General features: G+C 45.9%; 1 protein-coding gene across 3 annotated transcripts in view; it reads right to left on the bottom strand.

Annotated features, from left to right (window-relative positions):
• The window catches only part of ptprea (protein tyrosine phosphatase receptor type Ea), a 55,460-nt gene that overhangs the window by 12,550 nt on the left and 16,066 nt on the right, over positions 1-26,844 (bottom strand). For 2 of the 3 annotated variants that reach the window (XM_080834603.1, XM_080834600.1), the window contains exons 2-4: positions 24,862-24,948; positions 16,716-16,994; positions 315-392 (exon numbers count right to left, since the gene is read on the bottom strand). In XM_080834603.1, coding sequence (XP_080690729.1) covers positions 315-387 — 73 coding nt within the window. In that variant the 5' untranslated portion in view covers positions 388-392; positions 16,716-16,994; positions 24,862-24,948. The remainder of the gene's footprint in view (positions 1-314; positions 393-16,715; positions 16,995-24,861; positions 24,949-26,844) is intronic. The other variant, XM_080834601.1, reaches the window with a different exon arrangement.

The raw sequence follows: 26,844 nt of genomic DNA, 5'->3' as shown, positions 1-26,844 counted from the left end.
CCATGGAAACTCAAACCTACACACAGCACTTCTGGTCACCAATGAACAGCACCTCCATTGCACAATTACAGTAGAATGTAATCCCTACTGGCTCTTAAGTGAAGAGTGAATTACATGGAGTTGAAGATATTGACTACTATCTGTATAGCAAGCCACTGTTTATTTTCCTTATGTAACACTGTGTTAATAAAGCACAATGGTATTGGAGCCAGACCCTGCTACACACACAGGCTGCAGTGGATGGAAATGTTCTTGATAAAGTCATGGTGACATTATATGAACTTTTGCAATGGTGACATTATATGCACTCTTACCCTCTGTTTGGTTTGTCTGGGATGAGTTGTTGCTTGTTATTGTTGTTGCCACTAAAAACAGAACTGGGACCATCGTGACTGCAGAGAGAAAGAAAGAAAGAAAGAAAGAAAGTTTATTACAGCAGGCCTGGGAAGGCAGACAACAACGACCACGTTAGATGACCACTAGAGGGCAGCCCCTTTCCACGGTAGAAAATGGAAACCACCCTTGCTGTTGCCGTGGCAGCACAGTGAAGCCATGTGGGTGTAGTAGACATGTGAGTTCATGTCAAGCATTCTTCCTCAGGGCACATTTATTTTTATTATGCACTTTTATTTTCTCTCTCACTCTTTTTCTCTGTATGTATATATATATATATATATATATATATATATATATATATATAATTATATAATATAAATAAATATAATAACATTACATTTTCTTGTGGAGTTTGTTCGACTTACCTCCTGCACCACATCAATACAGAAAAAATGATCTACATTGACACAATAAACAATATACACAACCTATCCGCCCACCCCACAGACAAACACTGGCATGGTGTCTGCTACCCAAAGTCCAAACGAAACACAAAAGAAAGCAGCGTTCAAGTTTCACCACTGAACCACACACTTCTACTTACAGGAATGTTCCTTCATGTTTCACATTACAGTGAGTCTCGCTTCAAAGCCATACCTCCCTCACCAAACTCTGATTTAAAGTCATAAAAATGTTATAATGTACATACATTAATATGTATACTACACTACCACATCCATGTCAGAAAGCAAGTCTGATCATGTGGGCATCATTCATTCATGAGTCCAGCCCATTCTGCTGAGTTGCATCCTGTGTGCTCTCCTCTCCTCTGCGGAGCGTGTTTCCCTAGCATGAGTTCAGTCCATACGCAGCCAGGCGTGGTGTTAAAAAAATGCATTAACATGTCATTAACGGAACACGAGCCACATGTTCTCAGCTGGGCCCCGAAGCCTCTCTGTGCGAGACGATCTCATCTGGATGCCTTCATGTCTGATTCAAATTAAAACACATGAAAGCGTCTGTGCCAAAGCTGCTTACCTACTCCGCCCACTGTTATGACACGGCTTAAGCCTGCCAGCTTCATCCCTGCATTAAGCATATTGTCTGATTTGACACATACAGCTCTCACACATCCATAGCCTACTCCTCCCCTCCTCCTCCTCCAGTGAAAGCGAGGGAGTGACGAGGGAGCCAGAAGTGTGAGCTGGCGTGGCTGGTCTCTCACTGAGGGAGTGGTCTGCTGGCTGACCAGCCTGGCTGGGGTCACTGGAGCAGAGAGGAACTGAGGCCAGAGAGCACTTGTCCTACTCCAGCATGCAGCACGTTCACAGCGCACAGAGGTCACCAGAGACTACAGCCACTGGACTTCAGTGCAGACTTTGAAGAGTTTCTTTAGGTTTTTTTTGGAGCTTATAGTAGTCCTTCTCTGTTGTATTTTACATGATTTGTTTATCATTAGACTCCTCAGTTATTGCTCAATTGGGTTTTTAGTGCTTGTGTATAGCAAACCCAGACATATTAGTTAACCACACAGTACATTTCGGTTCATTTAGCCCTAACCTCCTAAATGTCTCCATCAAGGATTTTACACCACTGTGAACTTGTAAAACAAATATACCAAAAAAACACACCCATACACAGAGAGACAAAAATTCACACACACTCACACACACACACAAACACACACACACACACACACACACACTAACACACACAGTGGGAGGATTTTAAGACACCAATTGAACTGCCCAGTCAAACATCACTCATCGTTATAGTTTAACTACAGCAGTCAAGTCCACTTTTCTCCAACAGGACGAGAAACACGCCTGCAAACCGGACAGCGTGCAGCAGACTTCAGGCCATACTGAGGAATTTGTGTGTACCTTATCAACATCAGGTTATCACTTTAAAATGTCCACCTACCGAGACTCATATTCTAAACAAACCCTACAAATGTGATGTAGCTAAATGAATCTCATCAAAACAGAATTCAATTGTTACATTTGTTCCACTGGACCCCACAAGCATGGCAGGGAAAGCCCAGACACAGCAAGTAGTGTCACAGGCAGACTGACACCACAAGCATTAGTTGACCAGCACTAAGATCTGCAGAATGTGAGGTCAGAGTACACACATCGCTATCTGTGAAACAGCAGAACAGTCCCTCCCACTTCCTGTCTCTTACTATTTCAGACATTGCTTCTGAGGTTAAACACAGGCATCATGAAATAGAGATAGGTCTTTTATTTCTGCTGCTGGTGTTGCAAATGCATTTCATGCACGCTACAAATCATCTTCACCCATCCAGTCCATTGGGTTTGGGTATGAGAATCACATCTGGCCCTCCCAGATGATGTGTAATTCCGCCTTTTCATGCTTGACAAGCTGAAATCATGAAAGACATGTTGGTTACTTTCCCACAGGAATGCACAATGCGAGCATCATCCCTTTATCCCAGCAGCCTCTCCTGCAGTCATTAATAGATTGCCACCAAATACACCCTGGCACCCTATCCCTTCAACTCAGCCCAACAGAGAGGATGCTGGGAGAATTCTAATGAGGGAGGGAGTATGTCCCCTCCCCCCACCTCCGCCCCCTCCTCCTCGTGCCGTCCCAGTCACGACGCTGTTGTCACATGCCTGAGCGAGGACACTTAAGTGCTGTGGCTGCGGGCGACATCAGGCCCAGCAGTGCGTGACGCAGGGACATGACGGGCGCCGGCCGTGGGAGAAGGAACACACGGCCACACACACACAGATGGACACACCGCCATGTTTACAGCCAGGCACACACAACCACAGAACTCGTGTTGAGGGCTAGGCCCCTAAGGGTTGCTTACAGGCACATTGGGGAGTGTTTCTAGAATGGGGGGAGAGAGGGGAGGCATGCCATCAGCACCCAAGGCGTAGCCCTGAGGCACTACATCTCCCAGAATTCTGTGTTCTCCCTACAGCAGCCCTGAAGGATGTGCTCCTCTCAGCTTTGTGGTCTGGCCCAATCTGCTCTTCTGCTCAGGGGATCCTGCACACTACCGACCACATCCTCACACAATCATACACAAGCTCAGCAATCCCATTGTCGATCATCTCACTCTTTTATTTCTGTCTCTCAGTGTCACTCTATCTATAATGTAACCATGCCATCTTTTAGTTGTTTTTTTCCAAGAGAGTCAGCCCAGGTTATTGGAGCTGACTCACCCTTTGTCCTTCCTCAAGGGAACCCAAGCTGTCAGTGCCTCATCAGAAAGTCCCCATGTGTTGCCTCTCTGTCACAACATGGGCATCCAGCCCTGATTGTAACACTAATGGGCCGTGTCACTTTCATATTACCCTATCACGTATACACAGGCCTGTCATCCTTAAGCAAACATTTGGGCTCCACGCCTCCTGTGGGTGATCCAGCCCTCTCTGGGCACATCTCTCCTCCCTTCACCACCCCTCTTGTGGTTGATCCAGCCCTCTCTGGGCACATCTCTCCCCCCATTCACCACCCCTATTTGGGGGACTCTCTCCTCCCTTCACCACCCCTCCTGCGGGTGATCCAGTCTTCTCTGGGGGGACTCTCTCCTCCCTTCACCACCCCTATTTGGGGGACTCTCTCCTCCCTTCACCACCCCTCCTGTGGGTGATCCAGCCCTATCTGGGCACATCTCTCCTCCCTTCACCTCCCCTCTCTGGGCACATCTCTCCTCCCTTCACCACCCCTCCGTCTGCATGGCATGCCTGCAAAATGGGTCACAGGATGTGCCTGCAGAGGGCTTCCATTTCCGTACACTGAAAAAGACATTTGCGCGCCGCCTCCGGTGGCACATTGTCTCTGGCAGTGCCATTCGTCTGGTGCGTCCCAGGCTGCTCCGACGCAGAGAGCCTCCAGAGCTTCCAGGTCACCGTGCCCTGAATGGAGCACAGGGAGGAGGAATCGAGCACAGCACACATCTGACCAGCAGCGGCTGTGGAAAGACACTAAGCAGACACTCTCCTCTGTCTCTACTGCTGTTTTCAGATCAGGTGGCACTAACAGGCGGCTATGATTAAATAGCCACTATGACCAATTTAATCATTCATGCATATAAGCCTGTTAGTTCAGTTAATTATCAATGGACAGAACAATTACTTACTAAATTGAAGGCATGTTAAGAGAAACTGATATACCCAGGGTAAGAAGAATGATATGTGTAAACAAGTGGGAATTGGAAGTTGATTAGACAGCCATGGGGAACGCTTGCCATAATCATAAGGCACTACCACCATAACTGCCACTGATTACAACCCCCACGCAGTTAAAGACCTGTTTACTGAAGTTCATGAGAGCAGGCTAGCAAAAAAAAGATCATCATTCAACCATGGTAGACACCGATCTCTGGCCACGCCAAAAGTTTAAGAGGAGCCTTTTATCACAGTTTCACTCAACGTGCTGTTAGATTTCCAACATATGAAAACACTCAGCAAGCGGTTTTTAGCAGCTGTTCTGTGTCACACCATGTCCAAACTCTGAGAATGATGTGTTTTTGTGTCTGTGTTATGTTGGACTGACCCTAAAGCACCCTATCAGAACCACTATCTGTAGGAAATCATCTATTTCTGTTAAGTTTGATCCACACACACAAACCCCACAACCAGGCTTCAGAGAAACTTAAAAACAGAGGCAGACACAATGAGCTACTTGAGGTGAGAGCAGAAGGCAGCACACTGTCAGTGACTAACCCTCAACGTGCGCATACCCATAATGCTACACAACACAGTAACCCAGTTCCTCTAGTGACTGCTGTTATTCACATTCACCCACAATTCATGTAATTAAAAAAGTAATTAAACTCTTCTCACATTGAACTCTTTGAGGAGAACACTTAAAAGTCTTTGAAGATATATGACTGCCACTGTAAAGTATGTCAGCACACAGTCTAATGTACAGAGGCAGAGTGTGTGGTGGCCTATTAATATCTCCTACATCTCTGAGAAAAACCTCCACCAGTAGCAGCAAACCATTGCAACTTTTTATCTGTCAGGAAACAAGCAACCACAAACTCAACCTGCAGGCCCTCAGTCATCATTAGCCAAATGCCAGAGCCGGCACACCTTGCGAAGGCTCCGGAGTCTCTTGCAGTATGCAGTGTTGAGGACTTCCTTCCCTAGTCAGGCCGCTCTAGCAGCCAGCTCCGCAATTAACACCCTCTCTGCTTCTTCGATCTGCCGTTTCGTGTGCCACTCTTTAATTAGTAATACTCTCTGGACGAGAACGAGCGTGTTGTGAGTTTAAGGATGACAAATTTACAGAGGGAAAGTGGGACAGCCTCACAGCGCAGCAGGATCTGGAGTGTGGTGATGAGTGAATGTGTCCTGCTTGCAGACAAACAGACACACACACACACACACAATAAAAACACGCACCAACACAGCACAGAGAGATACACAGAGAATAGATCATCCCATCAAAGAGATAAGCAGAGCTCAGTTGAGGCAGAATTTGATTAATGTTTACTCTGTCTTCCTTTCCATGCAGTTACCCTATAACCCCGGTGCTCTTTGGCTGCAGCAGGATGAGAGGCTAGCTCAAAGCTGACAGGTTTACTGGGACATTCACTCCAAATAGCTGGGAGAATGGCCCTAACGTGTGAGTCCAAAGCAGACCATCCAACAGTCAAAGACAGAAAAGTCTGTAACTGGGCTGAAAATCACAGTCCAGTTCTTTTCTCTCTCTCTCTTTGTCTGTCTTTAGACCCTTTTAAACAGCCTGTTCAAGGTGGGAATGTTAGGCCATTATTCAGTGTAGCCGCTCTATATAAAACACACAAACACGCCATATAGAGAATGATGTCAAATTGATTGAAGCGTGTTCAAGCACCAGAAGTGTTTTTGGTTATTATGTTAACCCTGTGCCCCGGACGTTCTATACGCTCTCTCTCTCACCCTCCCACCCTCTCTCTCTCTCCCGCCCTCTCTCTCTCTCCTCTCTGCTTCTGCTTTTACAGGGTGTTTAGAGAACTTTTTGAGCAGGGCCACGTAGCCCTATGGCATATTATACACCCTTGAGGGCTTGTTAGCTGTCTAGAGAGCAGTTCTCTCTGCCCTAGAGCAGCTAAACTGAACCTTTCTACCACGGTGACCACCATAGCCCCTGGAACCGGGGAAGTTGTCCTGGGCCCAGCCCGGGGGACTGTGAAGAGACTGTGATCCTAACTTAGAAATGTTGGCTATTAATTGGTGGACTATTTAGACAAATGTATGTTTTCAAAAAGTATTTGCATTATTTTTTTTCAATATATGATGCTTGTTATAAATTCATTTATCAACCTGTAGCCCAAACATGTCTCCCTGTTATACTGGAAAATAGTTTGGTTTTAAGGGGAGCCATATGTTTATTCATCCACGACATTTTACAAAATCCAGCTGTCAGAAAGTCAACTCACAAATCTGGTGCTCATTAGCATAAAGAAAATAGTAAAAAAGATAACATTATACAGGCAATGGAGTGAATGTCTAAGCTCCAAAAACAAGACAAAAATGCACACAGATCTAGTGCTTGAACTTAGTTCCAGGGTCAGGGAGTTTACACTGTACTGGGCAAGGCTTAAACAGGACTTAACTATGAGCTCAAGCCCTAGCAACAAGCCCAGCTCAATAGTCAGGGCCCCAGGTCTAAGACACTAGGTCACAATGACTGGTTACTACTGTTACAGTTCTGTTGATGCTAGTTATGGGGCTAGCTTACCTATATATTTAAATAACAGCATCCTTGTCCATTGTAAGTAGGCTTATATTCATATTCATCTAGCAAACTATACCTACCACGGAATGTTACAATAGCCAGTACCATTTTATTCCACGTGTCCATTGTAAGTATGGCTGCAATTTTTGCCGTTGGTTACATGGCCCATAGTGTAGATGAAAACGGAACTTTGGACCTGGTGCTTTGTATCCCAGGACAAAGTTCCTGGGCTTAAGTTCCAGGGTTGAAGGCCCACAGTGTAAACTGGGCTAATGTTGTTCTACTTTTGCCACATTAGTCGACATATGGTCCTTATCATGTGGCTTACATAGGCTACTACTGGCTAGTCACTACAGCAGGCTATTTGTTACTTTAAGTGAATATGTACCATCTGGCTTAATAAAAAAAACCCAGCTTGCTAGGTTTAAAATTATTTGTGCTCTACTAGACAGATTGAATGGTTGGACACTGCTTTCAATACGAGCCAGCTGGTGAGGGATCTGAACTTTAAGGACCTCAAACATGACTGCTATCAGAAAGGTGCAGCAGACGGCAACATAAGTGTGTTAATTCACAGTGATCTTAGGGGCTGTGGTTGTGTTTTGCTTTTTACATTCACTCACTTAGCCTACATGCAGCGGCGGACTAGCCATAGGGGATACCCGGGAAATCCCCGGTAGGCCGACAGGGTTGGGCTGGTCCAATACCGGCCCACCTCCATCACCAATCGGCCCTCCGTCTGACATCGCCAGCCCGACTATATTCTTTGCTTCACAGAACACGTTAAATTGACTCTAATACCAAAAGTGAATAATCACTGACTGATATTTATACTACTCCTAGCGATCTGTATTCACACTCATGGTTCCCATCTTCTTTCCTCATGTAATCTCTTCCATCAGTCTTACTTTGTTTTAGGTGTTTTTAAATGCTCAACACTTGCGTCACTCTCTCGCAGACACCTTCAACACCCCTACACACACACACAATCACATACCCAGCCATGCAACACTACTGATACCACTGATGTTCACACCCCACCGTATGTTCTGTTCTGTTCATTTCTACAATATAGTTTGTAATAGTTCTACCCTTATTCCAGTTTCTTTGTTGTGTAGTGTTTCTCTGCTGACATTCATTCCTTAAGGCACTGTAATTATACATATAACCATCTGATAATAGCTCAGAGTTAAGCATATTCATCTAGGAAACTATACCTACCACGGAGTGTTACAATAGCCAGTACCATTTCATTCCATGTGTCCATCCAGGCAAACTGGTGAATCCAAATGTTATAAAAAAAAAAAAAACACATTTGATGTGATTTTTTTGTAATCATCCAAAATTATCATGATCACGCGTCATGTATTGAGTGGACAGCACGCCGTGTATTAAGTGGGCCGGTCTGACAGTAACTCCCCGGGCCTCTTTTTCCCCCAGTCCGCCCCTGCCTACATGAGTCATTGTCAGTGGTTTGTGTTTTACATAATGCTGACTTCAGATTTAAGAAGTGTTTGTCAACAACTCATCTTTATGACATTTGCTGACTTTGAATGCTGAATTTGGAAGTGATTATTCCAAAGTTTAAAAGCTGCAAATGTGATAACATTTTTGAATTCAAGTTGATGTAAAAATCAAGTATGGCATTGCATGGCAAAGCATGTCAACAGTGTGGTTTACTTTAATTAACGTGGGGGTGGGGGCCTGCTGAAATAGTGTTGTACACCAGCCCTGGCTATCAGAACACTGGCGTGCTGTATAACACACAGGCTGGGGCGGGATTATGCCCATTTGGTTTTGTTCAGTGTAAACAAGCCTCGCAGTCATAACGAGAGGTTTTCTTAAGGGCGATCTCTTGATAAGTTTAAAATGGGCTTCTGCCATTCTTAACTGCCGTCTCTCTCCTAGACACCTACCCTGTCCTTCTTTTTCTTCTTTGCTCTTTCCGCTCCTTTTTCTAGATGACTTGCTCTTATTTTCTGTTCAGTGCCCAAGGGGGAGAGGTAGAACAGTACAGACCTGCAGCTTCTATTTAAAGGCATGCGGGTCGTCGTGCCTGCCTCAAAGTAGTTGAACCGGAGCACCTCCATCTGCTCACAGGCTTGAGCATATCTCCCCGCACGCTGACCCATTTGTGGGGAGGTGGCCGGGCTCCATGTTTTCAGCCGCAGCTCCCGATCACAACAAATTAAATTAAAGAGGCGCAGGGATGTGCCCCCGTCCTGGCTGCATAACCCCTCCAGGCCTCTCTGGCTGATGGGATTTGATATCGGCCCGCAGATGAATTAATGCATTCGCGTTGCCGCATCTTTTGGGGACAAACACATGGACACGCATGCCATTAGCATAGATTAATCTCTCCCTCCCATGGCAGAAATGAAGCGCAGTTTGCTCTCCCCGCATCACACTGCAGCTGGACCTCTGAGTAAGGCTGCAAGACGTGCAGGCTATATGACTGAAGGTTGCCAGAAGAAAAAGAAAAAGTGCAAGGGAAGGGAAAACACACACACACAGACGCAGACAAAGCACAGAGACAAAGCACCTCACTGAGCATTCCCATGGCAACCTGTGGACTGACAGCCCATGCACTCTGGTTATGGAGCGAGTCAGACGGAAGAGGTCCTCAGAGGGTGTTTATCTGCACTGACCCCTCCACCGACCCAGGCAGAGCAGACAGTGGAAACTCCGTCTCAAGCCCCTGCAGGTGTTGGAGATTTCAAACCTTGCTGTATTTCATTGGCGAGACAATCCATAAATTGCAGTTTTCTCCCTCTCTTATACTCCCCCCCCCCCCCCTCTCTCTTTCTCTCCTCTCTCTCTCTCTGTCCGTCACGGGCCACAGGTGTTGTGGTATAAGCCGGTGGACCGAAGAAACATGGGTTGAGAACGAAAATTTTGCCGACCAAATTAATTCTTGTTTCTCATTTCTTGTTGCTGTTGTGAAAGCAATTTCATTTGAGCTGGCGTAAGTCTCCAAACAGAGACAGAAGGTCAATACCGCCACTTCATTACTCCCAATGTCCCCTGCAGTCTCGCTGCTCAGATGGTGACCAATATTTATTTTTAGATTGGTTATGAACTTTACCATATGCCTTTACTCAGCACATGAAACCATATGTCTCCACACTGTGAGTACAGGAGATATTCCAACAAGATCATAACACACACAATACACACTGTTCATAACAGCCATCTTTCCCCCAAAGAGAGGATCAGTGGAAAGCTGTCTACAGCCCAGAGTGAGCTCCCTTCCCTGCTGTTTGTACCACTGCAGTGGGGGCAGAGGTTGGCTAGCCTCTGCAGAGTGCCCTGCTGGACACCTCAGCCGCTCACGGCGGCCATTAATCAGCTCCTCCCTCAGAGCCCAGCGCCACCGCCGGCTCCATGGGGACGACCTTGGGCCCCGGTGGCCCTGCCCGGCAGATTTACTCCCAGCATCCATCACCCTCGGCGGGGAAGTGGAACATGTCCCTGGGTGAGCACAGGCGTGGATGAAAGGCATGCTGATGACTGGCAGTGCTACTGATAGATAAGGAGAAGGCCTGTGACATGACAAAGACTGTCTCTGAGAGGCACCTTGCTAACTACAGCATGCATAAAAGGAAGCACAAATTGGAAAGAGACTTCCAACGGCAGAAAACACTGATGAAATACAGAGCCCTGTGGTGAAACAGCATGCTATTACAAAGAGGGGGAACTTGCAACAGGTAACGTTTGAGAAAATGCTAACTTGTGGCATGTGAAAAGAGCACATATGAGTAATGAGTAGCCGCCTGAAGAGTATGTGTGGGCTAATGATAGGCTGTGAGCAACCGTCAGACAACACACTGACAAAAGAATGTCAAGCAGCCTTTTAGAACCAACAACACAATGTTGACATGAAATGTACTGATCTGATATGGCATAATAGTATTTCTGACATACTATGTATTCTAGCATGTACCATATATACCGTCATATGCTAGCAGCCCAAGCTATGATGCTGTATAGCCAAAAACCTTCCTTTTAGTTTAGAATTCATTGGAGAACTGTCTCTGAACTGCTCTGACCCGTGTGCTGCGTTCTGTGAGAACAGTATCATCCAGCGTTTTCAGTGATTTGGCAAAAAGGGGAGAAATGAGAGATTAGTTTAGCTGTTAATCCCTGCAGGGGAAAAAAACAAAACACACACTGCAGCCGCAGAGAACATGATCACATTTAGAGCGGCTTCGATAACATGAGAAAGCAAACAGGAAATCAGAGAGAGAGAGAGAGAGCTCCTGGCTACTGTTCACTACATGTGGAATCCACTGTCACATTCTTTTGACGCATGGAGACAGTCTGTAATTAGCGAGTAAATATTTACTCAAATCTGGAGCTTACACATACTGACAGCCTGCTAGAGCTGATCCTCACACTTGGACTTGAGTGTGTCTTTCTGTGAACATGTGTGTGCGTGTGTGTGTGTGTGTGTGTGTGAATGTAAAGACTATTTGATTCTAGGATAGTCGATGGAGTATCAAATGGACATGAACATAGCTGCAAGCCTTGATATACCCTTGCATGTGTGTGTATGTGTGTGTGTTTGTGTGTATATGCCTGTGTACGTTGTGCGTGTGTGCATGTGTGTGTATGTGTGTATATGCCTGTGTGCGTTGTGCGTGTGTGTGTGTGCATCTGCTTCAGTCAGTTATCTCTTCGGAGGGTCACTGGCTCTAAATCTGCCCTGATCCACAGATTTACATGATTGCACGCAGCTTTATGGAAAACCACAGAGACACAACACACTTTCACCATGCTTACCACACCATCTGATCATCTCACCACACTACAACTACAGGCACAGTGCCCCAGTACAGCAGCCGAGAGTTAGATACAGAACACACACGCACACACGCAAGCACACGGACACACACACACGCACACGCTTGCACACGCGCACGCGCAAACGCACACACACACACACACACACACACACACACACACACACACTCACACACACACACACACACACACACACACACACACACACACACACACACACACACACACACACACACACACACTCACACACACACACTCACACTCACACCATATTTGACCAAACTGTGAGACGCTTCTCCAGTCCTTCCACCTACAGAGCCACCATGCCAGCACACAGCCACATCCATCATGTCCCCTGCCCCCTCCTCCCACCATCTCTCTCATCCTCTCTTCTTCTCTCTCTCCTTCTGTCTCCGGGGAATCGCTTTTCCAGGAGTTTCAATTATTCAGAGCCGATGCAATTACAGCTTTCAACCTGCACGTCCACCGAGGGAGGCAGGCACCCTCACCAGATGTGTGAAAAGTGACAGCTTCAGATATTCTCCCAACACATCTTAAATCAGCCGATGCTGGTTAGATGCTGTTAGAATTCCTTTCTTAAGCTGATGCTGGAACAGAATTCCTTTCTCAAAAGTATGGGAAATGACCCTAATCCCGAAGCCTGGGGGTGGGGGTTTCTGGGTGAGAACACAGAGTTACAACATTCTCTCTCTGGTTGACCTCAAGCAGATGAGTACTCCCTGTTCTGCTCCAGGTTTCTTCCAGCTGGAAGGAATGTTTCCTGCAACACTGTTGCTATCAGCTTGCTGAGAATGTAGGCTCTGAAATGCAGCTTGAGGCAATGCTCTTTGATAGCTCTTTGCCGTTATATAACTGAATAAAACTTAATTGAATTAATGTAATAACAGAAAGCGTGGCGCGCTGGGTGAGCATAGGACAGATGTGATGTCCCACAGCTCATGTTTCTCGCCTAGAAGACGGCACAGATGTTCCTGGGAGACTACCTAAAGACGCATCAGGTTTAGCCCACCGGGTTTCAACCACAGGCATGTGTTCTCTGCCAAGCTTTCATCCATCAAGCCACACCACCATGCAGCTCATTCTGCCCTAAACGTCTCACATGTGTGCTGCCTCTCTCCACACTCACAGAGGAAGGGACATTTTAGCCCTATTCGATGAGTTTTTTGTTTGTCTAGTTCACTGTTGTTTTGCAGCGGCTATCCTACAAGGAGATTCTGTTGCTGAGTCTTTTCCCTCGGAATCTTTACAATGATATCTAATCTGATTGCGGCAAGATAAATATTCTAGAACAATCCTCTTTTCCGTGAGGATGTGATGAGCACAAGGACGTGTAATCCATCACGTTGAGTCCTTTCATTCTGCAGGAGGAGGAGGAGATGCAGGAGGGGGGGGGGGAGGGGGCCGGTGGTGGGAAGAGGAGTGATAAGCACTGCAGCTCCAGAACAAAAGCCACTTCATTCCTGGACAGAGAGGCAGACGACAAACGCACACGCTGTCCTAGCAGGGGGAGAGATTCTCCAGGACCAGCTGACCCGAGACAACAGATGGAGACCTCAGTGTGTGGGCATGTTAGTGGGGATGGGCGGACTTGAGGTCTTGTGGCTGTTTGAGCTATGACTGTTTTTAGAGGTGTGGGCATGAACTTCCTTAGTGTGAGGGGCTAAGAGGGAGGGAGTGCGGTTGACCCCCAGCATGCATCTGTGATCTCTGTGAGAGCCGTGGCTGCTCTTGTCCACTGAAAAGCTGGATCGTATACTTCAAGCAGGGCACTCATCTAACGAATGTTAACCCTGACAACATGCCATTCTAAATCTTTTAGCACTGGAGTGCCATGCAGATGCAGCATGCAGATAGCATCCACAGATGGCCAAATTAAGAAAGTATAATTAGACACAGGGAGAGAGAGAGAGAGAGAGAAGCTCACTCCATACATAATGCATGTGCATGCTAGTGTGGGCATGTTTGGAAGTGTAGCATATGACTTTATCATTTCCCATGTGTTGCCCATGAGCACGCCTGACATCCTGCTGAAGCAGGCCGCATTCACAGCAAGTCTTCAGCCTGAGCTCAGGCAAGTGAACCAACATCTAGTCAAATATGCTGTTGGAATGATAAAAATTAGGTTCCTATTGCGGAAGTGCTGAAGTTATGACATCATTACTTAGCCAACATGGCTATAAAAGAAAAGAAAGGTCACAGACACAACAACATTACACAACAAGTGCCTCTGCAGAGACAGTTTGAAGACACTGATAACATTACGAATCGGCCTTTGTCAGTTCCCTACATGGGCGGACTCTTTGTACCATCTTGTGAGTAATGTCACATTGCTGTGAAAGACTGGACACAACCTTGCTCCTTGTTTTGGCTCTTGTGTGAGATGAGAGATGGCTCATTAGGCAGGGCCCTGGGGGCTTACAGTAGTGCGTATTGTCCTCGCAGTGCTCAGGCGGGGTATGCTGAGGAGAGCCCATAATGGCCCTCTGCAATTGCACTTCGCCGACGCCGTCCCCTCAGAGCAGGGCAGAGGAAGTGCCACATCCACTCTTCACACGGCAGCAGCAGCAGCAGCAGATCTGGGATCAGCACTCTGCCAGAGCTGGCTGTTGGCTCTGGGCCGGTCCCGCAGTAGCTGAAGCAGAGAGCTGGGGTGGGTATTGACTTTGTGAGTGTGAGATTTGTGAGATTTGCAGGGGGGGCATACATACACACTATTGGGCAGACGATTGGGTGTCTGAAAATGATCATCCTGTGCCCTCACCACAGAGGTAGTTGTGCAGATGATGTTGCCTGAGTGACAGGTATCCTGTCCTATAGCAGCACTTGTTTGCCCCCTCCTGGAGGCTGCTGTCAGTAATGGAGATGGATGGCGTGCTGTTGGAGGGCGCACAAGGGCAAAGCTACAGCAGAGGGAGCAGAGCTCAGACACGCCTCCGCTGAGCGCCACGGGCCGCTGGGAAACAATCAGACACCCACTTCCTCAGTAGGTATGGTTCTGCGACCCATTCATCTGATATCAAATCAATAGCACCCGCCAATGTGGAGCTCACCAACCCGACCCCAAATGAAAGATGCATGAGAACATAGTTTCTTTTTTAGATGCATAAACAGCATGTGGGCAAGTGATAGATCTGTCCCTTCTCTAATCACGCAATTGGTTAATGTATCAGCCAAACAAGCCAGACTTGGCCACCGAGTAAAGGCAACTTTTTTTCTGCACCAACAAAGGTCACTTTGGCTGCCAAGGAAAGCTGTTAACACCGGGAGGGGTAGGAAAGGCCAAGGCTCAGCTCCAGTGACTGTTTCTATTAAGAAAACATTGAGAACGCTCAAATGGAAAACTTTAGTCGGGAGAAAGGGCAAAGAGAGGACGACACCATGCAAAGTCACACGTTCATACTGTCATCTCTGGAGTTCATTGCATGTTGTGTGTGTGTGTGTGTGTGTGTGTGTATGTGTGTGTGTGGGCGTGTAGGCGTGTGTGTGTGTGTGTGTGTGTGTGTGTGTGGGCGTGTGTGTGTGTGTGTGTGTGTGTGCGTGTGCGTGTGCGTGTGTGTGTGAGTGTGTGTAAAAATGTGTGTGTGTAAATGTGTGTGTGAGTGTGTGTGTGTGTATTTTCTGCAGTGTAAGCACATGCTGTCCCTCCATCTGCTGTTTGATGCAGACGGTTTCCTCTCCTCCACTGCCAGTCTTCCTGTCCCACTCTGAAGGGGAAATGTTTCTGACTCTGACACACACTCCTGAAACAACTATTGGATAAGAAACATACACACACGCACGCAACAGATACTGTACAAGCACACACAACCTGACTACAAACACTCACCTGACTACAAACACACAGATGCACACACACTGTGCATACACACACACAAACATACACAAATATGTGTGTAGACCTTGAAGAAGACCTTGGAATGTGAACTTTTTAATGTATTCACCTGTAACAATAGTAACTTGTGCAGTCAATGGACACTTTGTAGAACAATGAGTAAGGGAAAGTAAGGGAAACAACATGATATAAAAGGTTGCTTATGACTCGACCTCTGCACTTATCTAACCAAATATGAATTCAAATTGGTGAATAAAAAGGGAGGTTTTCCATAGCGCAGAGAGAAGGAAAGAAAAATTATGATTTTTTTGTGGTTGTGACTAAATAAGGCCTTTTAAAATGCAACCACTATCTCTACCAGTGTCCAATCTCAATTCCCCACTTCCTACTGTAGTCACCACCATACTTCATAATCATAGCCACAGCTGTTAAGCTGTTGAATGTCATAATATGTCAAGATGGCGCTAATATGCTTACTGCCAGAGTGGAGTTGTCCTGCTGCTGCTGTGTGGATACACAGCTGTAAATGGATCCGAAATGAATCAGTGGGAAAAAGACATATGCTATTATCCGCTTCGCACCTAGCCTTGGACCGCTGACAAGAGGGTTCGTTTCATACTAATTAGAAACAGTTAGAGAGAAATTCATCTTCTGACTGCAATTTCCCTTTACCGTAATGAATCCTTTTGATTAAGGCTGCAATTGTGGTGCCATGTTCAATAACATGGGCGATGCTGATCTAGTGACACCTTCTCTCTCGCTGCAGCTTAAACTCATGGGAGCTGCTTGCTGTGGTCCAGAGCTAAGCGTGACAGATAAGGAACTTGTAACTCAAATTTGAAGCATATGACACAGCAAGCTTTTACACCTCCCTCAGTACTTACTGTCAAAGATAAATCAGCAGTCTGAGTCTTCCGATCAAAATGCTAAATCTCTTAGTTACAATGGCCATGGCACAACAACGTTGTTTCGGAGGTAAGACAAAATGATTTAACAGTTGAAATGTTCCTGACGGTACCTGGGTGAGAGGTGGTTTCAGAGCAAGCTGGTTCTCAGGTCCATTATAGCTGCAGGAGATGGGGTCTGCTGGGGTCCCACTGTCACATTGCTCCTGGGGGTGAGGGGCCACTCTCTCCCGTTCTGAATGTGGTGTAGTCCTCTGAGGGGAAAAAAAAATCTCTCTCCACTCCCCCCTCTTTCTTCCGTCGGCTCTTCTCTCTTCTGACTGTACTCCTTCTACTGCTTCAAGGTCAGAGATGTAGCAGACACACAACACCTCAGAGGAATTATTCTCCACCTTCAGAGAAAATGAAAGAGAGAGAGAAAGAGAGAATGTGTATAAGACATGTATTTAAGAGGACATTATCCATTACTGTGAGACTAGAGGTTGATAACAGGCAGAAGGGGGCTCCAGGTCTGAGCTGTCAGCTTCAGTAATGGCCCCAACTTTGAGTAGGTATCAGGGGGCAAAAGAACACCACAGGAGATCTCACAGCTACAAGCCAAAGGCCATGCAACCTCCCTGGGCCCTGATGTCCTCACAGTCCATCACAGAGGCTGGTTTAGCAACGGTGGCTACTGCAATCAGTTTAGGTTAATCATCCTTAGTGGTCTTTGACACAGTGACTTATAGAGCATTTCCAACTGCATTTAAAAACATCCAAATGTGTTAAAGAGGATTAGCTTGCCTTAATAGACGTGTCTCTCTTTTTAACTAATGCGTTTTAATGTGTTAAAGCTATTTGACACCAGACATGTGTGCAAAAGTCATACATGATAGAACAAATAAAGCATTTGGCCTGTTAATTTCTTTAAATCGGCTTCATCCCAAAACTACTAAGTAGTAGAAATGTAATCCCAGATTAGAATTATGAATAAAGAGTCTTTTGAATTCATTACCAGTGCATTGGGCTCATCTCTGGTGGCATTAGAAGTAGCACTGTAAATGTACAGTGCTACAGAGCACATTCTGATTTCCCTTAAGTGCCCACCCCCATCCATTATGCGTGTACATCTGGTTTTATACTAGAAATTACCCGCTGCTCTAAACTAAATTGCTCTTTTATGGTATGCAACACCATGTGATTCCGTAGCAACCCCCAAGAGAGCTCATGAATATCCAATCAAATTACAGAGCTACAGCCAAAAACCTCCCAAAGACGTAGAAAAGAGGAAGAATGGTGGCGGTGTTAATAGGCAGAGAGAGGAATGGGGGCAGGGGCAGCAGAACACCATTTATCTACCTGGGAACACTGAGCAGCCCAAGAACCTAAGAGCGTGTGCATTCCCAGCTGTTGCTATGGTGACCGTGTAGTCTTGCAGGCGGCCGTGGCAGCGCTGAGATCAGGCTAGACGCTGCTCTTTGGGCTCTCCCTGCACAGAGCCACATCATGACTGAGTGAGCCAGACACACAGCCCTCCACAGCTGCATGGAGGCCCACTGGAGAAGCAGCGAGGCACGCCGGCACATTTGTGTGGCAGCTGCGTAATTGTGCAAATAAAAAGAGATTTAAAAGCTTATCTGGCTGCCAGTGATCGCGATGACGAGGGAAGGAGCTGACGGAGATATTTAAAGGTGTCCAGCCTAAAAGCCATTTCTTCAGTATTTGCGTTGATCTGATGAACAGACTGTTCACCACTGGTCACTAATGATGGGCACAGTGGTTTTAATACATGATGGCAAGAAGCCTGACATGAGGAGAGGCCGATATCAAAGCAGTCCACTTTGGATTTGACAAAATGGCTTTCCTGTCCTTGAAATAAGTAGTCCATAAAATATTATATTACCATTATATCACCAACAGTTTCACTTAATATGTTTGGCATGGACAGTGGGACATTATCACACCAAATGAGAAACTGATGAAGTACCTAAGCGCGACTGATCTCTAAATAAAACTAGACCAACTGACAGAACTGAAGGTGAAGTGAGAGGAAAGAAATGAGGCTGTGAAACAGACCGCACCCAGCATATACAGGAACATATTTGCCCAGCTGAGACTCACTTCCTGAGGCTGGAGGGCTGGTGGTCATGTAGTGTGGGGAGCTGGTGACAAAGCTCACCTTTAGAGCAGGGATGAAAGGTGGAGAGAGAGCTGAAGGTGAACTGGGAGCATGAAATCACGTTAGGTCCCTTTATGTGTGCGGAACAGGCTCAGATCCTATTATACGGGTCACCTAGCCCTTCTGGGGGCTGTGGAGCTCCCTACTGGGACAGGAGAGAGGTACTGTGGAGATAAATATGGAATGTGGAACACAGGCTGGGTCTGGAGAGAGAGAGAGAGAGAGAGAGAGAGAGAGAGAGAGAGAGAGAGAGAGAGAGAGAGTGAGGGTGAGAATGACAGCTGGTGGTAAAAAGCAAGAGGAAACTAGAATAGGTTCTGATTTCAATTAATGTCCATTATTAGTAAATTAGAGAGGTCTGAAAATGAACTACGGGCTCCTGTGGGGATTAACTGGATGACAGCGGGAGGACAGAGACGGTTGAAAATGGAGTGGTTCAGAGGCAGGTCCTCAGAGTCTTTTGGCTTAAATGAGAACAGAGAGGAGAGGAGAGGATGACCTCACAACAAGGCCCCTGCAGTTTACCCCAGCAGCCCATTTGACTCATCCAAGGATGTTAACATAGGGAAGGTTGCTGAAGTCAAACTACTGAACTATCTTGTCTTCATGTTTTGATGGCAAAACCAGCGTTGCTTAGGTACAGTATATGAAACCAAACCAGATTATTGTGTATTTTAACAAAAGTATTCTAAGGTATTAAGAACGCACAATGTTACTGTAATGAACACATAATGCAAGGACAGCAAGAAAAAAACTATGTCAAAGTGTGAAAGTGTGCACAAACTAAGAGCTAGTAAACACTCCTAAACCTGGATACATGAGGGGTGTGCTACACAGCTCCACAGAGTATGTAGGTCACCTCTTCCCAAACAAGATTTTGAGATATGCCAAAAAGTCTCAGTTACATCCCCCCCCCCCCCCCCCTCTCTCCCTCTCTCTCTCCCTCTCTCTCTGCCACTAATTTGCAACTGCTCCTAAAACTCTTCCGATTGGAGAAGATGAGGTGGGAATGAATGTGGCCTTGCGTCGTTCTGCAGAAAACGATGGTGTCTCTGAGGCGTTTGTGTTACCACTGTTTCCCATCAGGGCCAATGAGGAACAGCACACACATTAAAAATACCATGCATCTCCTGAGACTTCCCGAAATACCAGAGTTAATCAGATGTCACTTCCTTGCCAGAGAGATGCTAGCAGAGTCCTATATACTTAGAGGCTGGAGGAGAGAGGGGAATGACAGTCACAATGCTGAGAGGGCTGTCTCTAATCTCAGCTATGGTGCCGTACAATTACAGGGGACAGGGTTATCTGCTCGACTGTGCCATCAGCGATAAGCCAAAACCAGGCAGGAGGGAGGACAGGATCCACAAAGTATACATTTACGCTGAAAGAGATCCAGACTTCTTCATTCTTCTTCAAACAGACTAATTCAAATCAAATCAGCATCCTTTCCCTCACTATTTCAGTTCTCTTCTTAAGTGTGCTAAAGGGGGATGTGAGAGTCTAATGCTTTTTGTTTGTATTTACTAAGCAGTGATGAAGCCAGCAGCACTTCAAACATCAATGCAGTCCACACCTCCTGTATACTCAAACCCAAATTGATTTCACTTGACCCACATGGCTTTGGCAAATGCCATCACGCGCGATGAATGGGGAGATTTGTGAATTCTCGCTCGGCTTTTTAACAGTTTGACAACGAAGCAGTGGGCTGCTTTTAACGATTCTCCTCCGCAGCGCTTTGCGACTCTGCCCGTCCAGGCGACTTCCTCTCCCTTCCTTTCATCTGGGGATGCGGGGAGCCAAGGGACTATTCACCCTTGCACATTAATGCTCACCACCAGGGCTCGCTGGAAGAATGGCTGGCACTGTGAAGCCTGCACCTGGGCCACGGAGGTATGGAGCTCAGCCCCCACACTCAACTCACTGGAGCTGAATGGAGAAGAAGCCCGGCTGCCCAGAGGAGGCAGGATGTGGGTGACTAAGATTTACCGCTTTCTGCAGGGGAGAAGAAACGCATTATTTTGCACATATTTCAAAAACGGTCCTATCTACTGTCTGTGTGTGTGTGTGTGTGTGTGTGTGTGTGTGTGTGTGTGTGTGTGTGTGTGGGTGTGCGTGCATGTGTGTGTGAGTGTGTGTGAGTGTGTGTGAGTGTGTGTGTGTGTATATGTGTGTATGTGTGTGTGTGTGTGTGTGTGTGGGTGTGCGTGCATGTGTGTGTGAGTGTGTGTGTGTGTATATATGTGTGTGTGTGTGTGTGTGTGTGTGTGTGTGTGTGTGTGTGTATGTGTGTGTGTTGCCCTGACAAAACAAGATAGCAGTTGGGAAAGACGTAGGCACCCGCGTTTAAAACCTGCATGCTCCTCACCTGCCCACAAACACACGCACACATACACAAACCCCACACAAACACAGACCTGTCAGGGAGATATTACAGTGGCTTGCTCAAGGGTCTGGTCAATTCGATTAGGGAATCAAAGCTCCATCTCTCAGTTCTGGCACAAATCCATTTAAAGAGATAACCTGTGAGTGCGAGGAGCAAGAAGAGGTGAGATTGCCGGGGAGAAGGACGGTAAACAAACAGCACTACAGTCTCCAGGAAGTGGCACGGTCTTTCCGAATATCACACAGAGCTGCAATGCCATTAACACATTGACCGGAGGGGACATGTCTCCAACCTGAACAAACAGTGTGTATGTGTAATCAGCACAAGGTTGGTTATTTAAATAGGATCCTTGACACACATTAAATAAAACTAACTGGCAACATTTCTAGAGGAAGTCTATGAAGACAACTGCTTGCTTTGGGCTGACATGTACTGTATATAGCAGTTTAGAGTAAATATAGTTTTAAGCAAATTGTTCTTTGTTATTTAGCTGGTATTAAGCCTATGACTTTCACACAGCTGAACCCAACAATTCATATATGCTGAGTACAGGTGGTATGCTGCACCACTCTCTCTCAGAAGTCCTGCCCAAGGTGGATCTATGCAGTTTTAAGAAGAGTATACTGCAGCAAGCTCTGCCCAAAGTTGCCCAAGTGCCTCCAGCACTAAGTCAATAAGGGAGGGTCTTTTGTGTAAACAGCATTTTCTACCACATCTTCTGTGGTCTCAGGCTAACCCAAGTCACATTAGCAAGTGCACAACTAAAGACATACAGTAGCCTACGGAATGAAACAAATAAGCAGGATGCTTAGAGAGAGGAGGTGGCAAGGCACGGTATAATTATGTTGTTTACAAAGAGCCCCCACAGTGCCAGGAGAATTCAGCAGCTAAAATAGCAATGGAAAGTGATAATAAATAGGTTCTACATGAACAGAAAAACACATACAAGCGCTCACTCAATCTGCTTGCTTACAAGGACAAAGTAAGAGTAATACCTTCAGCATGATAGTATTTCTAACAGAGAGGCAGAAGAAATACTCAAGGCATTGAGGAATGTGATTTGGTTCATATGAGAGCTTCCAGGAACTACTCACCCCTTCCAAAAACATAAGCCCCCTCACCCCTGCCATGTTGGCACACACGGGTCAAGCACCAGTGAGTGGCCTAAGGCCAGAACAAGCAGGATGTTTGACTGATAATATCTACCCATCCGTCAGCCTGGCAACAGCCTCTCTAATCCCATATCTAATGCTAGCAAGCCACAGAGCAGGTTTCTGCAGACTGCTAGTACATTTCTTTGGGCTTTTTTCGTTTCTCCTTTTGTAAGCAACGGCTCAGTGGCAGCCGGGCCAGATGAAATGCTTAAAGGGGAGCGAGTTCCTCAGAAGAGTGTCACATTGACAAATCAATAAAGCACAGCTGGAGGAAAAATGAGAGACTGCAGTGACAGGGAGAAGAACAAAAAGAGAGATAAAGAGACAGAGAGGGCTAAAGAGACAGAGGACGAGAGAGAGAAAGAGAGTAAGTAAGAGAGAGACTGAAATATACATAAGTGCACAAAGCGAGAGACACAACGAGTGGCGCTCCCTGTGAAAGCCTATCCTGCATGACTGTGCAATCACCATCACACTGCGCAACACAGGATCTATTGATCTGACTCTAAATGCGTGGCCACCAGAATTCCAATGCAACACTGAACTCATGGATAGGGGGAAGGAGGAGGAAGAGAGAGAGAGAATGATGAAACAACTAGGAGAGAGAAATAACAGCACAGCGCATCAACACAGTGTGCTAGCATCTATTAGACAACTGAAGTCCTCCCCAGGCAAACTAGCAGTTCTTCTTTAACCAGTCCTCTCCGCTCCTCTCCCCAGGGCACAGAGGATTTGACATCCCTCCTTCCTCGCCTCGGCATCTCTCTCTCTCTCTCTGAGCCAGTAGACGGGTGGGGGTGGGGTAGCAAAGTGTGTGTGTGTGTGGGGGGGGGGGGGTGGAGGTATTATCATCTCTGCTGAGAATACTAGCAAACGCTTAAACCCTGTGAACCCCTCAGTAAATATTCATGAGAGCCTGCGCAGAGACCTGCTGTTGTTTACACACAAACACGGCCCCAAACACAGCAATACATAATACTGTATGTGGACAGGGAAAGGAAGAAATGGAAAAAGAGAGATGCTAAACGAAAGATTGAAAGAGAAAGTGAGGGAGAAAGAGACTGAAGGATAGAGAGACTGCATGTGCATGTCTCTGTGTGTGTGTGTGTGTGTGTGTGTGTGTGTGTGTGTGTGCATGTGCGTGTGTGTGTGTATGAAATATGGAGCTAAACTGTCTTTGTTATGTTTGTGTGTTTGTCTGGAGGCGCGGGCGAGATGTCTTGTCTGTCTGGAACATCCCTTCCCCTCTCTGTGCATCTAAAGCAGCAAGCAGACAGGTGAGAGCAGCTATGCGTGGGAGACAGACTCTCACACACTCCCCAGCCCCAGCCAAGCATACATACACATCACAACAGATGAGAAACAGACCACAAGCGCATTACACCTGCATCTGACCAGTTTTGGCTGGGTAGTCACTGTAAACTACTGTATGTGCTGTTCAAAATGAGATAGTGTGGGGAACAAACATGGTGTGGGATTCCTCTCCGTTTCCATTACTCATACACAGCTTGCATAGAGTTGTACTGTCTTTGAAAAAAAATCTTTTTTTAAATAATTTAACTATATCTACACTCAGTTAAGCCACAGAAAACATAAAGCTACAATTGAGACATTTAAGGGAAATATGAATTGTGTATGGGAACATAATCATCACTAGTAGATTACCAAAGAGTATTTATATAATTATATTATATTTTATTCTGCCAGCTCTTTTGGTCCATCCTTCAGTCTCTCCATGTTATACAATATGCTATTAATTAGTGTAACCGCTCTTGACTATGTTCCAAGCCCTTACTAACTTCCACCTCACAAAGGTGCAATACACATTCCTTATCTGTGGTATCAATCATCCACCATAGTGTCCTTTTGATTTATGGCTTATAAAGATCATGCAATCAAATGCAAGTCCAACTGATAAGGGCCAAATAGTAAAAAGCACCTGAGACACCACAGGTCCTCATCACAACACACACCATCACAACTACCAGGTACAAGACACAGGAGGCCCAGCGTCAGATGGCTACAATGAAACATGTAAACCAATGACTGTAAAAACCACAGACAGTGTACGCTCAGGCTAAATCAAGCCACCGGAAGGAACTAAACACCGGTGGGAAAGGTAACCAAATATGGTCAGTTCTGGGCAGACCTGCCCTATATTATATTTTTTATGCATGCTCTGGCTGCAGAAAGTAGTCATGCCAATATGGCCGACCAGTTTTGGCTTAATTTCTTCATAATCTAAAGTGCATGACACCATGATGTCCACGTTTTGTACAGTCCATGTACAGTTTTAAACCCATACACTACTGTATAAAATATAAAACTAAAACCCCACAAATCCCTTTTAACTTGAGCACAATTGTCATTTCTTACACCTCCATTAAACTTATACTGGTCCAAAAGCATATTTTATAAACTATTAGTGACATACTTGTTACTTTACCACTGCAACCACCAGACACCAGAAGAATAGGACAAGTTTCAAAAATGGCCAGTGACCAATAAAAGGCCTAATCACACATCTGCGCCTCTGTACTCCTCTGACTGGCATCCTTATTTACCTGCAGCTGAGTGTCACGATCATCTGGAGGTTGCTCAAGGGGCACACGTTTGTTTTAGTCAGTCGTTTCCAGCTGACTCAGAAGACACTGTGTCCAAGGGCAGGAAGAGAAACAAATGAGATCAGATCCTGTGTGTGTGTGTGTGTGTGTGTGTGTGTGTGTGTGTGTGTGTGTGTGTGTGTGTGTGTGTGTGTGTGTGTGTGTGTGTGTATGTGTATGTGTGTGCATGGGACAAACTGCAGAGGGTGTGTACAATAAGCTAGACTGTGAGAACTACAGTTAAGTGAGCTGACTAAAAAAGAAAACTGAAGAGCTTAGTTTAGTCATTAATGACCCATCTAACCACGGCCAGTTGCAACCCGGGCAGAGAGGGAAAGATGAAATCATCCACCCATGCAGTGCTTCTCACACTAGGGCAGCCAGCGGTACCATGAGAAAGCCAACATGTGGAGGAGGTCTGTAAACAGAGGCAGATGGGACGTCTTGGCTGCCATGTTGCTCCAATGCTATGCAGATTTACAGCGGGGTGTGCCACTCATCCATCTGCCCACAGTGTAATCTCACAGTGTCTCCCTAGTCCACAGACTTCAAAACAAATAAACACACCACACACACACATGCAAACAAATACACACACACACACACACACACACACACACACACACACACACACACACGCAAACAATGGTAAAAGACAGCTGTGGGACTTGGGTAATGATACAATGGTGAAATGTGTTGTTTTCCTCTAACTGGGGAACATTTACTGGAGGTGGGAGGAAGAAATGGATTGATCCCGAGACCTTGGCCATGTTGAAACAATAGAAGAGGAGTGAGTCAACATGTCTCTCTGTTCCTCACAACCTCCAGTGAATTTGGTGAACCTGGATTGAAACACATGATGCTTATGAACTGGTCTGGTCTGGTCTTGTCTGGTTCTCCTATTTCAAAGGTATAATCTCTGCTGATCTTAGGACAGTGAATGGGAGGCTATAATCTCTAGATCAGAGAGCTGGCACAAGGATGAAACTTGCACACACATAGGCATACGTAAGCACACTCACCCACACACGGACACATACATGTACATACACACTGCATAGCAGTATGAAACCAAATGACTGCTAGCTCACTATCAACCTAGCAACTGCAGGAGTCATGACAACACTTTCAGAATGCTGTCTCCACCTCACCAGCGACCACACTGCTACACTGAGAACGCTAGAGCTCTGAAAAGAGGAACAGGGAGGAGGAAGCTGACTGGGGTCTTAGGTTAGGAGAAACCCCAAGAGAAACAACAACAGCTTAACATCATCAACCACTGATGCCTATTGCACAGGGATCAGATTACTATCTGGGTTTTATATTTCATTTTAAATTCTACTTTACATAATTTCATATACATAATTCATAATCCATACTATCTATTTTACATATAAACCAATATCTTGTTGTTGCCATGGCACTTTCAAAATGCTTAGTTTTTACTTCAATGTTCACCCAAATGGCCTCTGACAACTTTACCAGCGTAGACGTCAGTCACATAGACTTAACCACAGAAAATACGTTTGTATCAGTAATGTTAACTTCAAGCTTTTAACATCCAAAAGATCAAGCACTTATTTCACCAGACAATGGTGTCCTTGAATTATGTGAAGTGGACTGAATCAATTTATCACTGTTGCTACACTTAGCCCAAATGATCTCAATTCCCCCCTCTGTGAGATCTCGTCTTTTTTACAGTCACTGGGTAGTGCTGAGGATGAAAAAAGCATCTAAAGAAAAGTGATTGGCTTTGGGATTGGGATGGGCTTTTTTTTGTTTGTGTTTTTTTTCTGTTGACGCAAAGACTTCCATCCTGTAAATTATAATAAATAGCATTGTGAATCAATCTGCTGTGAGCCACACTGGCATACATAAGAGTGATGGATAGCATTGACTCACTCAATAAATGTGCTGTGAACAAACACATTTTCTCATCAGCTC

The sequence above is a fragment of the Sprattus sprattus genome (assembly GCF_963457725.1).
Source record: "Sprattus sprattus genome assembly, chromosome: 3".
Classification (NCBI taxonomy): domain Eukaryota; kingdom Metazoa; phylum Chordata; class Actinopteri; order Clupeiformes; family Clupeidae; genus Sprattus; species Sprattus sprattus.
Note: the sequence above shows the minus strand (reverse complement) of the source record. Positions and strands in the feature narration are given on the sequence as shown.